This window comes from Uloborus diversus, chromosome 7, assembly GCF_026930045.1.
Source record: "Uloborus diversus isolate 005 chromosome 7, Udiv.v.3.1, whole genome shotgun sequence".
Taxonomy (NCBI): domain Eukaryota; kingdom Metazoa; phylum Arthropoda; class Arachnida; order Araneae; family Uloboridae; genus Uloborus; species Uloborus diversus.
Window position 1 is genome coordinate 99,699,116 of NC_072737.1, and position 13,815 is coordinate 99,712,930.

Below are 13,815 nucleotides of genomic sequence, written 5' to 3' on the forward strand. Positions count from 1 at the left end.
GGATAACCCACTAAATATTCATGCTTTATCAGGGGTAAATTTGCTTATTATTAACTTAAAACAATGACTTTCAAAGAGTTTAAATAGGTCGCTTGGTAAATCCGAACTTTTAAGAATCCAAATGGGGCTAATCCCAATTAGTTCAGATTTCTGAGGTACCAATGTATATGTTACGGCCAAAGCCCGAAGTTCGGCCAGTTCGCGAATTGGCCAGCCATTTCGCGTACTGGCCAAGAGCTTTGGCCAAAGCTCGAAATACTTGTAATTACTATTGTATTTTCTACTTTGGCTGGCCATTTCGGGAACTGGCCGGGAATCCTTGGCCAAAGCCCGAAATGATAATGGTAGATCGGAGATGGACTGGTAGACGACACATGTGTCACTTCCGGTATGACAGCGCTGCAAGTGAGAGAGACAGAGACTCCTCTATTTGTCCCCCGAATGGTTGCAAGACCTTCTGGGTTTAGTTGGGAGATGTGGAGTGACTAACGTTTATTTTAAAGCTTGAAAACTCCCAACACCAACAAAGATTATGTAATTTTGCTGTTTTTGGAACTTAAATATTGAAAATATATACCTGAAGAAGGTCCTGTATCTCGCTCAAAGAAGGGGCAATCACCCCTCCCTTGTATCCGTCCTTGAGGAGGGATAAATGTTTATGCAATTCGAAATGTCATGCACTGGAAAAAAATTGTGTAAGATTACCATTATAAATGGGTGTAACGTTCACGAATTCTGGAGTGTGTAGTATCTCTGTTTAAAGAACTCAAATTGTTGGAGGAACCTTGCACCATGTTTCGTGTAAGTCCCACCTGCAGTCAGTAGAATTCAAAGTGTATGCGTAAAGATCAATATCGGCACAGAGCTGGTAAAATCTTATGAGCGAAATGAAAACGGATCTTTGTGGCCGAGCAGTTCTCTTGCTTTGCGACATGTCTGTAAGACTCCCGTTGTGAGTTCAGACCCCACCCGGTGTCCTGGGTATTCCTCTAATAGTGCAATAAAAACGTCTTGTTTGTAATTGGTGTATATTGATTGTGGAAAAAATGAACTTGATAAATATTGAATAAACGAATGATTGAAAGCAAAAGTTTTAAAGAAGACAAAAAATAAGGGGTTTCTAGCATGATTTTTTAAAAATACTGTTATAACGAAATTTGAAGTATTTTCACCTACTAATTTACTTTTGTACTTTCAATTTAAATCGTGTAGAAAAAAATATTAATTGATCATTTAATGTACCTACCTGGTTAATTTAAACCATCAAATAGTTAACTTGAAGTATAAGTCCACTTACAATTGAAAATGAGAACCAGTTCAAGAAAGTCAAATGAAAGCTTAAATTTTGTTATTGTGTAACCTTTCAAATAATTTATCTGTAAGCATATAGAACATTATGGTCTAACCTTACGTAGAAATGAGTGAGACGCTACACTATAGTTATATTACCATGGTGTAACCTTCCACAAGCGATGTGGAACTTTGCACCAGTTATATCAGTTAAGTTACTCCAGAGCAGTAGATGCAGCTATGCTTCCACCAAATTTAAGGAGTAAGGTTGGTTACACAGTTGTTTTTTATAATGTGAAAGTTCACAACTTGTAGTAATAAGTGATGGGCTTTACACTACGTAATTGTTTTCCTCATTTGAAATTAGTAAAATGAGCTATTAAATCAGAATACTTAAAAATCAGTAAAATCTACTCATTTTTGAGTACTTCATGTTTTGATAATAGAAATGTTAATCTAATCCTCACGGTATAGTAAGAGCCTGAAGATTATATTAACGCCCTTTATTATTATCATGTTGTGTATCATTTAATTATAATAATCACGTTGTATATCACATATCATACATTTACTGGGTAATATCTATTATGGCTTAAATATGAGAATAGAATAAGAAATTGGCTGGCCAATTCGCGAACTGGCCAATTTCGGGCTTTGGCCGTAACATATACAAAACTTGTTGGTGATGTGTATTTCATCTGTGTGTGTTTTAAAGTATGGTTTATTTTCAAAAATCAGAACGTAAAATTTATTAACACACTGTCGAATATTTGACTGCATTTGATTTTCATCCCTAGGCAAAAATACTCATTGCGATCAGTTTATTAATTAGTATAAAAAAAAAGAAAATGAAAGGAGCAAAAAAAGTATACTTTTCATTTATAAGTAGAAAATTCTCTAAATCTATTTTCTCTCATGAAATTGAGAAAAAAAAAAGAAACTGACATCAATTAATTATTTTTATTATGTTTCACCTTCAAAGAAGAAAAATTACTTCATTTTTTGCAAAACTGAAACTTTTTTAAGCCTATTGTACAGTTTAAATGAGTTCTTAAATAAAAATCTTTTCTATTGTTTTCAAAATTTAACTTAGTTTTTCCTGACTTTAATGATTGAAGAACCTAAACAGTCTATACTGCATTAGGGCTGCCTTATAATGCAAGGTGGTTTTTATGTTTTTTTTTTTTTTTAAATGCAGTGCAGTTTTTGGAAAGCAACCTTTCTGGAGGACTTCTATGCATTTGAGAAATCAGGGTGGTAAATTGTCACCCTACCCTTCACCTCTTAGATTTTAGAAACATAATTATTAAGCAGTAAGTTACCATCCTTAAACCTTTGGGAAACTTTGACATGATATGTCTGCTTCTAAGTGTGGTTATCTGTCATTTCGTATCAAGTAGAGAAAAAACAGCAAAAATCCCATCAAGGCACTCAACAATAATCATACAATTTGTTGCATCAACCAGTGGCGGCGATTGGGGCTTATAAGTGGTTGGGGTCCAAAAAAAGGACAACTAAAAGCCATACAGCTTTTAGAAGCAGCAAAAATTGAAGAAAAAAAAAGAAAAAAAGCACAAAATTTTGTTAGGGCTGGTTTTGAATTATTGAAGCAGATAGTGGAAATTATCTAATAACTTAACTCATGTTTTTCTTAAGATTTCGATGAATTTTGTGCACAGTAACTTTTTCCGAAAAAACACTTAGACATGAATTAGACTTGCATTAGTTACCTCGAAGTATTTTGAGATGTCTCAAACACCAGGTAATCATTTCATTAAACAAGCATAGCTTGTTTAAGTAAAGCAATTGAATTACTAATATCTAAGCAATGAATACATGAACTAAAAGTTTTTGCTTGTGCTAAATAATGTTTCGTAAACTAATACGCAAAGTAAAGCAAATAATTATGTCCTGAATTTTTTTTGACTTTTTTGCTTTTTTTATTTTCTAGTTATGGTTCCTTACTTAAAAATTAAATAAGTGAATTTTTCATAAAAAGGGAGGGGGCGGTTGCCCCCCCCCCCCTCCTTGAATGGCTACCACTGGCAGCAACAATCTCTCCTCCTGGTTTTTCAACTCAAGCAGAGATTGTAACATCAAGATTCAATACCTTTGGCTTCTGCTATGAGCCAAATGCACTGACCACAAATTAAATTGACTTTCTTATTTACCTCAGCTATATTCAATTTCATAAGACATGTACATAAATTATTTTTAATAGGAAAATATTTAAGTGTTTCATTTAAGAATTCTTTTCTTTTTTCCTTAGTGTCACATCTAGTAACAACATTCCACTAATGCGCATAGTGCAAAGTATCAAGCAAATGAGGCGGAAAGGCTCAAAAATTTTAAAAGAAGGATGGATGGTGCATTTTACAAGCAAAGATAATATGGTAAGTTACTGTATACATCCAGGAAAATCATTCTACAATGATCCCACTAATAAGTCAATTGGATTATAAGAAAATCTTTCACAGTAATAAATGTAAGGGCTCACTTTCTGTTATAAAATTTTTTCACTATTTAATTTCTATTTACAATTTAAATATTATTGACAATTCAAATTGGTTTTACTTTTTGCATATTTAAAACTTTTCAATTCCTCTTCCTATCGTGATGTTTTCTTCAATATTTATTCTGTTACTTGTATTTTGTCTTCCTTTTTAAACATGATATAAATATTTCTTTTGGTGTGTATTTGTAAGGAGTTTAATTTCTGTAACATAAACCAAAATGGATTATAGGAGATCATGCCATTTATGATCTTTTCTCTTCTTTTTGAATGATATTCCTGTACTTAAAAAGTAAAGATAAAATAGCAAGTAATGGATATAGATAAATTGAAATCAAATGTGCTGCTTTGTCTTAATTCAGTTGACATTCAAAGATAAGTTATACTAACCAAGTTGATGAGCATCAATAAAATAAATAGGAATGTTTTCATATATTTATCTCTTAACACATGTTGTACTCCGTCACAAGTTTACAGGTAGGAAACAACCTGTTTTTTCTGCTGTGACCTTTAAAAATATTTAAAAGCACAAAAACTTAAAATACGTTTTAATAAAATGTCTTCTACTTCAAGCCATCTTTCACCAAGTTAAAGTTATTTTTTTCATGAATCAATGTCAAGCTGATCTTGAAAATGGAAGAAGTCCTGTTATTGGACAATATTGTAGTAATGTGTCTTCCAGCAAAATACTGCAAGCATAATTTAATCTCCAAGTATGAATAGCTTTGAAATGTATTTTCCTTGTTCTACATGCAATGTACTGACAGCCTGATTATGACATCCAGAGGCTATAGTTCCGTCTTTGTTATCGACTCATCATTCTGGAATAGTCAATAACTGAGCTGTAAGCAGATGTTCAACTTTGGGTGGTAACCCATTGCGTATGCGACCTTGTTGTATTTTACTTTCTTGTTGTCTCTGGACAGGTGCAATATAACAAGAGATGTATTATGAGGAAGTAATGTACTTTATAGAATTTCAATAGCTTTCTTCTGTAAAATACTAATACAGTGAGACTTCAATAAGTCGAAGTTGCAGGGAATGCGAAAAAAATAGAGTTGGAGAAAAATTTGGCTTACCGAATACCAAAACAATAAAATAAAATACCACTACTGACACTCATTAAATTTATAGTATGAGCATAAAAGTGATAGAGTAATGTATCAAACATAATATCGTCTCCTCAAAGCAACAGTAGGATATCTTACTGTTATTCATGAGATTAAAAATCTTACTGTTGCTCCGAGGCGACAATATATGCTGGACATATTTAATGTTTAGTATAATTCTATAAATTTTAGAGTTTGTATAGGTTGGAAAACAAATTTATAATGCTATGTAGGACATACAATTTTTACTTACCAGAAAAAAAAATACTTCAAAAAAAAAAAAAAAAAAATCTGTTATTAAACATTGCATTGCACAGAAATTTGTACTTTTATTAAGTAGTCCTCGGATACTTTTAAAGCCTCAAAGAGGGAGTAGGGAACATTCGGAGGGGATTCTATTAAAACGTGCAATGCATATCTGCTGCTTTTCTATGCAGGGTTTGTTTGTTTTATTCGGCACCAACAATTGAAACAAGTTTTCGATTTTCTTAAAATTGTTGATAACTTGGGGGCACATTAAATTTCAATTCAATTTCCTTCTTTGCTGCGCCACAATCGCGAAAAAAATCATTTTTCTCTTGGTAGCTGAAAATGTTTAATATTCTCTAATTAGTCTCTTTTAAAATTCTGTCTTAAATGCTCCGGAATCGATGAAACTGCACCATAAACATTAGTTTTCCATAACAACTGAAGAAAGAAAACCAATCTTGGAATGATCAGCAGTTTTGTAGAGTACCACAAAATTTCAGTAATAGTCTATAATACCCCCTCCCCCTTTCATCAACAGTGGAATTATTCCTTAATCCCGAATGTACGCAGCCCTCCCTGCATTTTTTTCCATCCTATTTGGGTACTGGTTTCCCAAGTTATGTGCAATCGAGTCGGTTGAAACATTCATTTGATCCACTTTGTCTGGACGCGTTTTGATGCAATGCAATGGCGCAGATACTTCATAATTTTTCTTTTTTGTTCATACTTTTTAAGGAGCAAAAGAAAAAACAAGTTTCAACTCATACAGTTATGTTAGCAAGGAAACTTTGACTACAGTCATAAAATTCAATTCGACTTATTGAAAAATTAGGCTTAACGAAATTCAGCTAGTCCAAAGTAAATAACATTAAGTCTCCATTCATTGGGACGGGAATCTTTATTCACTTCAGTTTATCGAAGTTTTCGGCTCCTCGAAGTTCGACTTAGTGAAGTTTCACTGTATATGTACAGCTATGCAGTTACTCTAGCTCATTTGAGTGTGTTGTGTCTATTAAAATGCTTTAGATTACTATTTTTGATGAAAGTATATATGTGTGTGTACATACATATATTATCACAAAATGCAGCTTTTCTATTCAAAATGATCTGATCAAGAGAGCTCCAAATTGTTGACAACAGCAAAATTAATTTTGTTTTTGTTTTGCATCTAAAATGCTTTTGTTTAGGTTCAATTTTTATGTAGGTAAACAGGCAAGATGTTTTGTTTTTATATATATAATTTGCTCGTCAGTTTGTTAGTTGAAAATAAATATATTTTTGCATGGTATTCAAAGTTTTGTTAATTTTCTTTGCCATTTTTCTAGTTTTCTTTGGTTTTAATGCATGTAAGCATTTTTTGTTTTGTTAAAATTCTCTACTTCCATTATAGAGTTGGAAACATCGGGGGTATTGTGAAATTTATCAAATTAAGGTTAGTATGAATGAAGGTGACTGTCTCTCAGTTTAGAATAAACCTGATTCATAATGATTTTGAGCGCATACATTTTAATGCTGGTCAGTGTTTATGTGATTTTTTCTATCTATATTTATTTATTTGGACATTAAAAAATTGACTGGTCAACTTTATTATTTTAAATTTGAATAGGTACTTGATACCAAGTTTCAAATTTAGTACATACAATAAGTAAACAATATAATTTTGCAGAAATGTTATGGGGATAAAATATATGATGTGAATAACAATTTTTTATTTTAATGTTTACTGTGATCTTCAATATTGCAAGTCAAAAAATAATATCTAAACAAAGGGCAACAAACAAGCAAACAAACAAACCGAAAAAAAAAAAAAAAAAAAACCCCACGAAATTAGATTTAAGGGAGGGGTCTTACAAGCTACTAACAGACATTTTTGCTTTGAGAACCATGTGTCTCAGCTCAAGACCTAATTGAAAGCAAGTACCATTATTTATTCTGTAATTTATTTATTTTTAGTTACATTAAATGTGGAACTTTTTGATTGTGTTTTTCTTTATATTGTTAAAACTTATAAATCAACTGTTGAACTACAGTGAATCTCTCTTTTTGCTAAATTAAGAAAAAAAAAAACATACACACAATCTTCTTTAAACTGTCCCTAAATTGAAAATTTATTTTCTTAAGTGGCGTGTCAGCCCAGGCTTGGCTCTGGATGCCGGATATGTATATTGAAAAGGAAAAAAACAGGAAAACTATCAGGCAACTTAATGAGTTTGAGACAGGTTGTCAAAGCTGCCTCAATTTTGAAAGCAATAACTGATACCAGGGATGCTTCGGTTTTAAATTCAATTCTGCTGGGCCCCATGTGTGGGTGCAAGACCTCTCTTGACAAAATCTCCAAGACCGAAGGGGGGGGGGGAATCATCATTCTTTCAGTGTTTATTTCTAAGGAAACAAGAGTAGATTTGGTTTTCAAAGATGCATTTTTATGGTTATTGCTTTTCAAAACCATAATTATATCAGAGTTGGACCTCCCCTTCAAATATAGTCTACAGGGTGCGGCAAAAAAATGGCAACTTTATTTTTTTGTATAATTTTATCAAAAAAATTTTTTTTAACAAATGAAACAATAACAATAGCATGGACCTATGGTCATAACATATTTAGCCTGTTTCAAAGTGGCCTCCTCCGGCGGCGATACACAGGTCCAGACGTGACCTGAAATTTTCAGCGATGGGCCGCAGGTCCTCCGGCAACAATCGAGCCCATTCCCGGCGCAAGGATTGCTTCAGCGCTTCCAAATTTTTGTGGGGCTTAGCACAGACCTTAGCCTCTAAAATGGACCACAGGCTGTAGTCCATTGGATTGAGGTTCGGCGAGTAGGGCGGCCATTCCGCCGACGAGATGAAATCTGGAAAATGGGTCCTGCACCAGTCTTGAGTCATTTTTGCCTTGTGAGCAGGTGCCGAGTCCTGTTGAAACGTCCAATTTGCATTGCCGAAGTGCTGCTGAGCCCAGGGAAGCACAACAGCCTCAAGAATGTCGCAGCGGTAGACTTCTTGGTTAATTTTCACCCCTTGATCCACAAAAACGAGTGGAGTCTTACCGCTGGCGCAGATCCCGCCCCAAACCATCATCAAAGCGGGATTCTGACGAAACTCGACGACTGCTGAGGTACTTAGAGCTTCTACGGACCATATTCGGTCGTTTTGGTGGTTGTGCGCTTGCTCGACGGTGAACAGTTTCTCGTCCCTGAAAAGGATACGCTCGCATCATTCAGCAGCGGCCGGACGCTTGAGTTGGCAGCATCTTTGCAGTCGTACGCGTTTGTTGTCGTCGGTGAGAAGCTGAACTTTCTGGAGCTTGTAGGCCTTGAGGTTGAGCTCCTCTTTCGCTATTCGGTGGACTGACCGATCGCTTATGCCGGTCTCATGAGCGATTTTTCTCATGGAGACCCTCGGATTTCGTTGAACTCTCTTCTTGATGATTTTGCGGTTAGCAGACGTGTTGACAGTCCGCTTTCTGACACTTCCTGGACGGCGGCCATCGTGGCCAAGCTTCTTGTATTGTTTAAATGCTTTAGACACTAGGTCCTTTCCAACACCGAGCAAACGCACAATTTCACATTGACGTTTTCCTTGTCGAAACAGCTCCAAAATTGCAACACGTTTGTTTGACATTCTGCATAGAAAAGCATGTCAATTAATCGATGGAAACATGATAAATGTCTGGCACAGAAAAATAATGCGAATTTAATAGTAAAAGTGTCATGTGGCTGCATTAAAACATGTTCGCGTAAAGACTGATACAAAAAGGTTGCCATTTTTTTGCCACAGCCTGCATATTCTCCTTTTTAGAACATCAGTTTCAAAAAATTGCCGGCGTGTGCATCCGAACACCCTACCATAACGTTATTCTGGATCACATAGCTGCCGACACTCCCTAATTCATTCGAAAAACTACTAATTTTTGATGTCTTCTCCCAAACCAAACTTCCTAGTAAAGTAAATGTTTCCCGAATGTTCATCAAAACAGCAAAAATCCCAAAAAGGAACGTTTTAGTGATTTGAAATTCCGAATGAATTATACCTGCAGTAAAAAGGGCAGTGACTCAGATACTTATAATCTTGGAAGCATTAACCTAACTGCCCCAATGTCCAACGTAGCACAATTATCACATTATTACATTTGTAAAAATCATAATATTGGGAAATTTACCTTGGATTTAAAGTTTCATTGTGTAATGGATTTTTCTTTGGTTGATTATAACTCTACTGCATATTTTTAAAAGAGCACTCGTCTCTGAGATGTCAACTACTGTGTTTTATATTTTCCTGTAGTGAAAAGTCATTTTTGTCCAAACTAAAAAATAATGTTAATGACATGTAATTGTATTAATGCTATTACTTTTCATGCACAATACTGAAATAGCTACTTGTTCAATTCACATATTTATATATATATTTTTTTTTGTATGTGAATAATTTAAGTTTCTTTTTGCATTTTAGAAAAAGCGTCATTACTGGAGACTGGATACAAAATCTATTATTATGTTTCAAAATGAAACTACAACGAAGTACTACAAGGTAATTTAAAAATTGTCCTTCTTGTTCATTTATTTAGAAAAATGAAATACTTTTGTATTTTATGCAGAGCTGTGGATTCGAAGTTGAACTGATTTTGGGATAAAGGAGTTGGAGTCGTTCGAAAATATGCCTACTCCGAATCTCGGCTTCTTTTTTTTTTCTTTAATTTTCACTGACACCCCTTGCATTTTTAAAAAAACTGACTACCAACTAATTTTATTATATGTATAAAAGCTTACTAATAAGGATATAACTCATTGTGACAACCAGCTGGCTTGATTGTTTATCAAACTTTCTGCAACAGCTACCTACGCCGTCTACTAATTTGCTTATTTTCTAACTTTATTTTACTGATAGCATTTGTCAGCAAACAATTTTGTTCTCTAACATTTTCTAATCACTTTCAAATAAAAATAATAATATATTTTTTACCTCGATCTCAGTTATAAAATAGTAAAATGAATGTATGTATTGCTTGAGCAAGTCGACAAAATTTCGAGGGTTCTTGGTAAATTCAAATAAGTGTTGGTACCAAAGCGCAAATCCAAAAGGTCTGATAAAAGATAAATTCTTTTGTAAATCTAAAGACTTTATCTAAGAAACTTGATTATCACTGAAAAATACAAAATAAAATTAGTACATGATTTATTTGTTACAACACTCATTAATTGTAGTTAATTCAAAAATCTTCTTATTAAAGTTAATTCTGAAGCTGCCAATCAAATTAAAAATTGAACCAAGAAATGTAGGTATAGTAAAAACATTTCTTACAAAACTGTACACTGCTTCATTTTGTGTAAAATTTACTCCAGACGTACATGTACCTGACCTCTCTCTGCAATATAGTGCATTGTTTTTGTTGAAATTTTTATAATGAAATTTAAGATTTATTATTGGAGAATTTTTTTAGAATTAAAGTATTTCAATTTTTATAGATTCTGAAATTAAGTTAAGGTGTCCCCCACCAGATGGCTGTTCCCTGGGAGGGGGGGGGGGACGACCCCTCTCAAGAAAAATTTTTTTGACTTTGCAAAAAAGTTTTTTTCTCTCTCTCTCAAAACTCTTTCTCTAACTCTTCTCTGTGCTTTCAAAAATTGAAAGCACAGGATTTGATCAACATCTATTTTTTAAAAATTAAAGGGGAGCAAATTAATCCTTTTCAATTTTTAAAAAAATGGGATTTTTAAGTAATCTTACTATAGAAATCACAACTATTGGGTAATTTGATTTTCCAATTGAATTTCTAACGTTGTATACATCTTAGATTTACAATAAAATACATGAAAATTTCTTAAAAAGGAATTAATATTTCAATCTCTTGTTTAGGGGTTTTGCCCCCTCCCATGAGGGGGGAGCAATTTGAAAAAATAAATTCAGAAAATTAAAAAGTTGAGGAGTCGGACGTTTAAAAATTCTGGAGTCTTAGTTCACCATTTTTCTTCCGACTCCGCAGCCCTAATTTTATGCAGCTTTGGTAGAATAATTAAACTTTTTTCAAATGAGATGAAAAAAATATTTTTTTAAAAAATCCCGACTCAAGAATGAATGATTTAAAAATTCATGAAATTTCAAATCAGTTCATCATGCTGCATGGGCGGATTTATGGGGGGGGAGGAGGGAACAATGCGCCCCAGTCTTGGGAGGACTTTATCCTAGGGCTGGTCTATATACGGATGTATCGTAATATATCGATATATATTTATTACTGTGGTAACGATATTCAGATTTGAATCTGTCTGATAGATTGAAGAGCCGGACTTAATTAAGAACTAATTGGAATGACTTAAAAATTCATATTCATTCAATTCTTGTGCTTAATGAGTGGATCATGCCTGCTAATTCCTCCAGATTTCCTAGAAGTTTTACGGATTTTCATGCCTTTTTTAGTTGACCTGATCACAAGCAAAATTTTCGAGTATTTTCGTGCTGTGCAGAACAAAAAAATTATATCTCGCCAATTTTGGTGCTACGAGTCTTTTGTGGAACTGGAAAGCAGTGCCGTGCCGTGTTTAAATCCAACAGGGTTGCCTTTACTTGTTGCGTTCAGATACTAAGATAGAATCCAAAATGTACGCTTGTTGGGTTGGATGAATAATTACGTACATCTGAAAACTCCCGACTGACGGAACTTTTGGGGTGAATGCACGAAAATAGGACTTTTATGTAAGTATTCACGGATTTGAAGCCCTAATTATTATAACAGAGCGAATCCGAGCATACTTACGGTTTTATGTTACATCAATAGTTTATTTCAGCACATTTATTTGGTATTTTTTGACTTCAGTTTAAGAGTCATCATCAAATACCGGAATTGAAAAAGTGAATAAATTTTTGTATTCGTTTTTTGGTTAAATTGCTTGTGAAATAATAACATTGATGAGATAATTGATTTATCTATAATATGGATTTTAGATTGGATCTGCTGAAGAAAAATTAATTGTATTTTTTAAAAATCAATATTAAAATACATGTGTAACGTTAAAAAACAATAGTTTTAAATTTATTATATATTTTAATTAACCAAATAATGGTTTTATTAATACAAATTACAGTTTACATCAGATTTCTGCCAAATATGGCAGAGAGGTCCTTTGATGCTCAAGAATTCACATTGCCACTGGGCAGTTTTTGTTCGCAATCGGAACCCCCCGTCTCCATCCCACCGGGGGTTTTCTTTTACGAATCCACAGTTTTTGTCAGATCTTTGCCAAATTTGGCACAGAGGTTCTTTGATGCTTAGGAATTTTCAGAGGGAGTTTTTCGCCTACCGATGAGGGAGGAGGGCGGGGGGGGGGAGGGGGGGAAACTCCCCACGGAGGTTTGCCTTATGCAAATCCATTTTACGTTGGATTTTTGCAAACATTTTGCTGATAGGTCATTTGATGCTCAAGAAATCACTTAGGGTAGTTTTTATTTTCAATGGGGGCCATCCTCCCTCCTACAGGAGATTTCTTTATACAGATCAACAGTTTTCATCGGATCTTAGCCAAATTTGACACATTGGTTCTTTGATGGTCAGGAATTGTCATAGAGGTTTTCGCCTATCTATGAGGAATACACCCCACAAGGGGTTTTTCTTATGAAAATCCTGTTCTCTTAGGATTTTTTTCCAAACATGGGGCAGCGGTTCTTTGGTGCTCAGGAATTCACATAAGTTTTTTTTTTCATTAAAATGGAGTGTATGGGGACTACCTTGGGGGATTTCGCCAGAAAATCCAGAATGATTACGAAAAAATCCAATGACGTCTATATTTAAATTTTGAGTCATAAAATCGTGCTTTCTACACATTGACGATAAATGTTTGTGCTATTTTTTTTTCATTTCATTGTGCTTTCCCTTTTTCCTAAACCTGATTGTTAACCATGTGTCACTAGACGAAACTTTTATTTTTGAGGTAGACCATGCAACGTCGGGTAATGCAGCTAGTGACATATAAATTAAAGGTATATTTCATAGTTCTGTGTGCTTGATGGGTGTATGGTGTGATAGTTTCCAAATTTTATAGCTGCATTCTTTAAAGATTTATTATTAGTATTTTACTTAAAATGTAACTCAACTAAGAAGTAAAAAGTCTTAAAGCAAGAGCTATTAAATGACTAAAAATAAACTATTTAAGACGTCAATACGAAATATAGTTTAAAGTACATTCAAATTATTGAGACTGCTCAAATTGAAAGAGAGACTTTTCCAGAGATTGGAAAGGGCAATTGAAGTGCCTTAAGTAATTTTAATTGCTCTTGAGTCCTTGAAAAGGATTTAATGAGTCTTAGGAATTTCTAAGCAAAGGGTGCTTCAATTTTATTTCTTATCAAGTGTATAAATTATGAATTCTAAATCTGTGCATCATTTCTTTTAAAAAATTTTTTATTACTTTCTTCTATATCTAATATATAGAAGAAAGTATTGGATTCGTGCAAATTTTCGAATTTCGAATTTTGACGGATTCGTACGTTTTGAGGTGTGCTGAGTCCATTTCGACCATTTTTGGAAAATGTCTGTCTGTCTGTGTGTGTGTGTGTATGTGTGTGTGTATGTATGTATGTGTGTGTGTATGTATGTGTGTCACGTCTGTGTGTGACCAGTTTTTTGTGGCCGCTCTACAACAAAAACTACCGCATGAAATCGAACGAA

The 13,815-nt window shown here is 33.9% G+C and overlaps 1 protein-coding gene across 1 annotated transcript in view; it reads left to right on the plus strand.

Moving 5' to 3' along the window:
• LOC129226600 (serine/threonine-protein kinase D3-like) overlaps window positions 1–13,815 on the plus strand; it is a 111,830-nt gene that overhangs the window by 53,905 nt on the left and 44,110 nt on the right. The window contains exons 10-11 of the mRNA XM_054861224.1: window positions 1,554–1,590; window positions 9,606–9,683. Coding sequence (XP_054717199.1) covers window positions 1,554–1,590; window positions 9,606–9,683 — 115 coding nt within the window. The remainder of the gene's footprint in view (window positions 1–1,553; window positions 1,591–9,605; window positions 9,684–13,815) is intronic.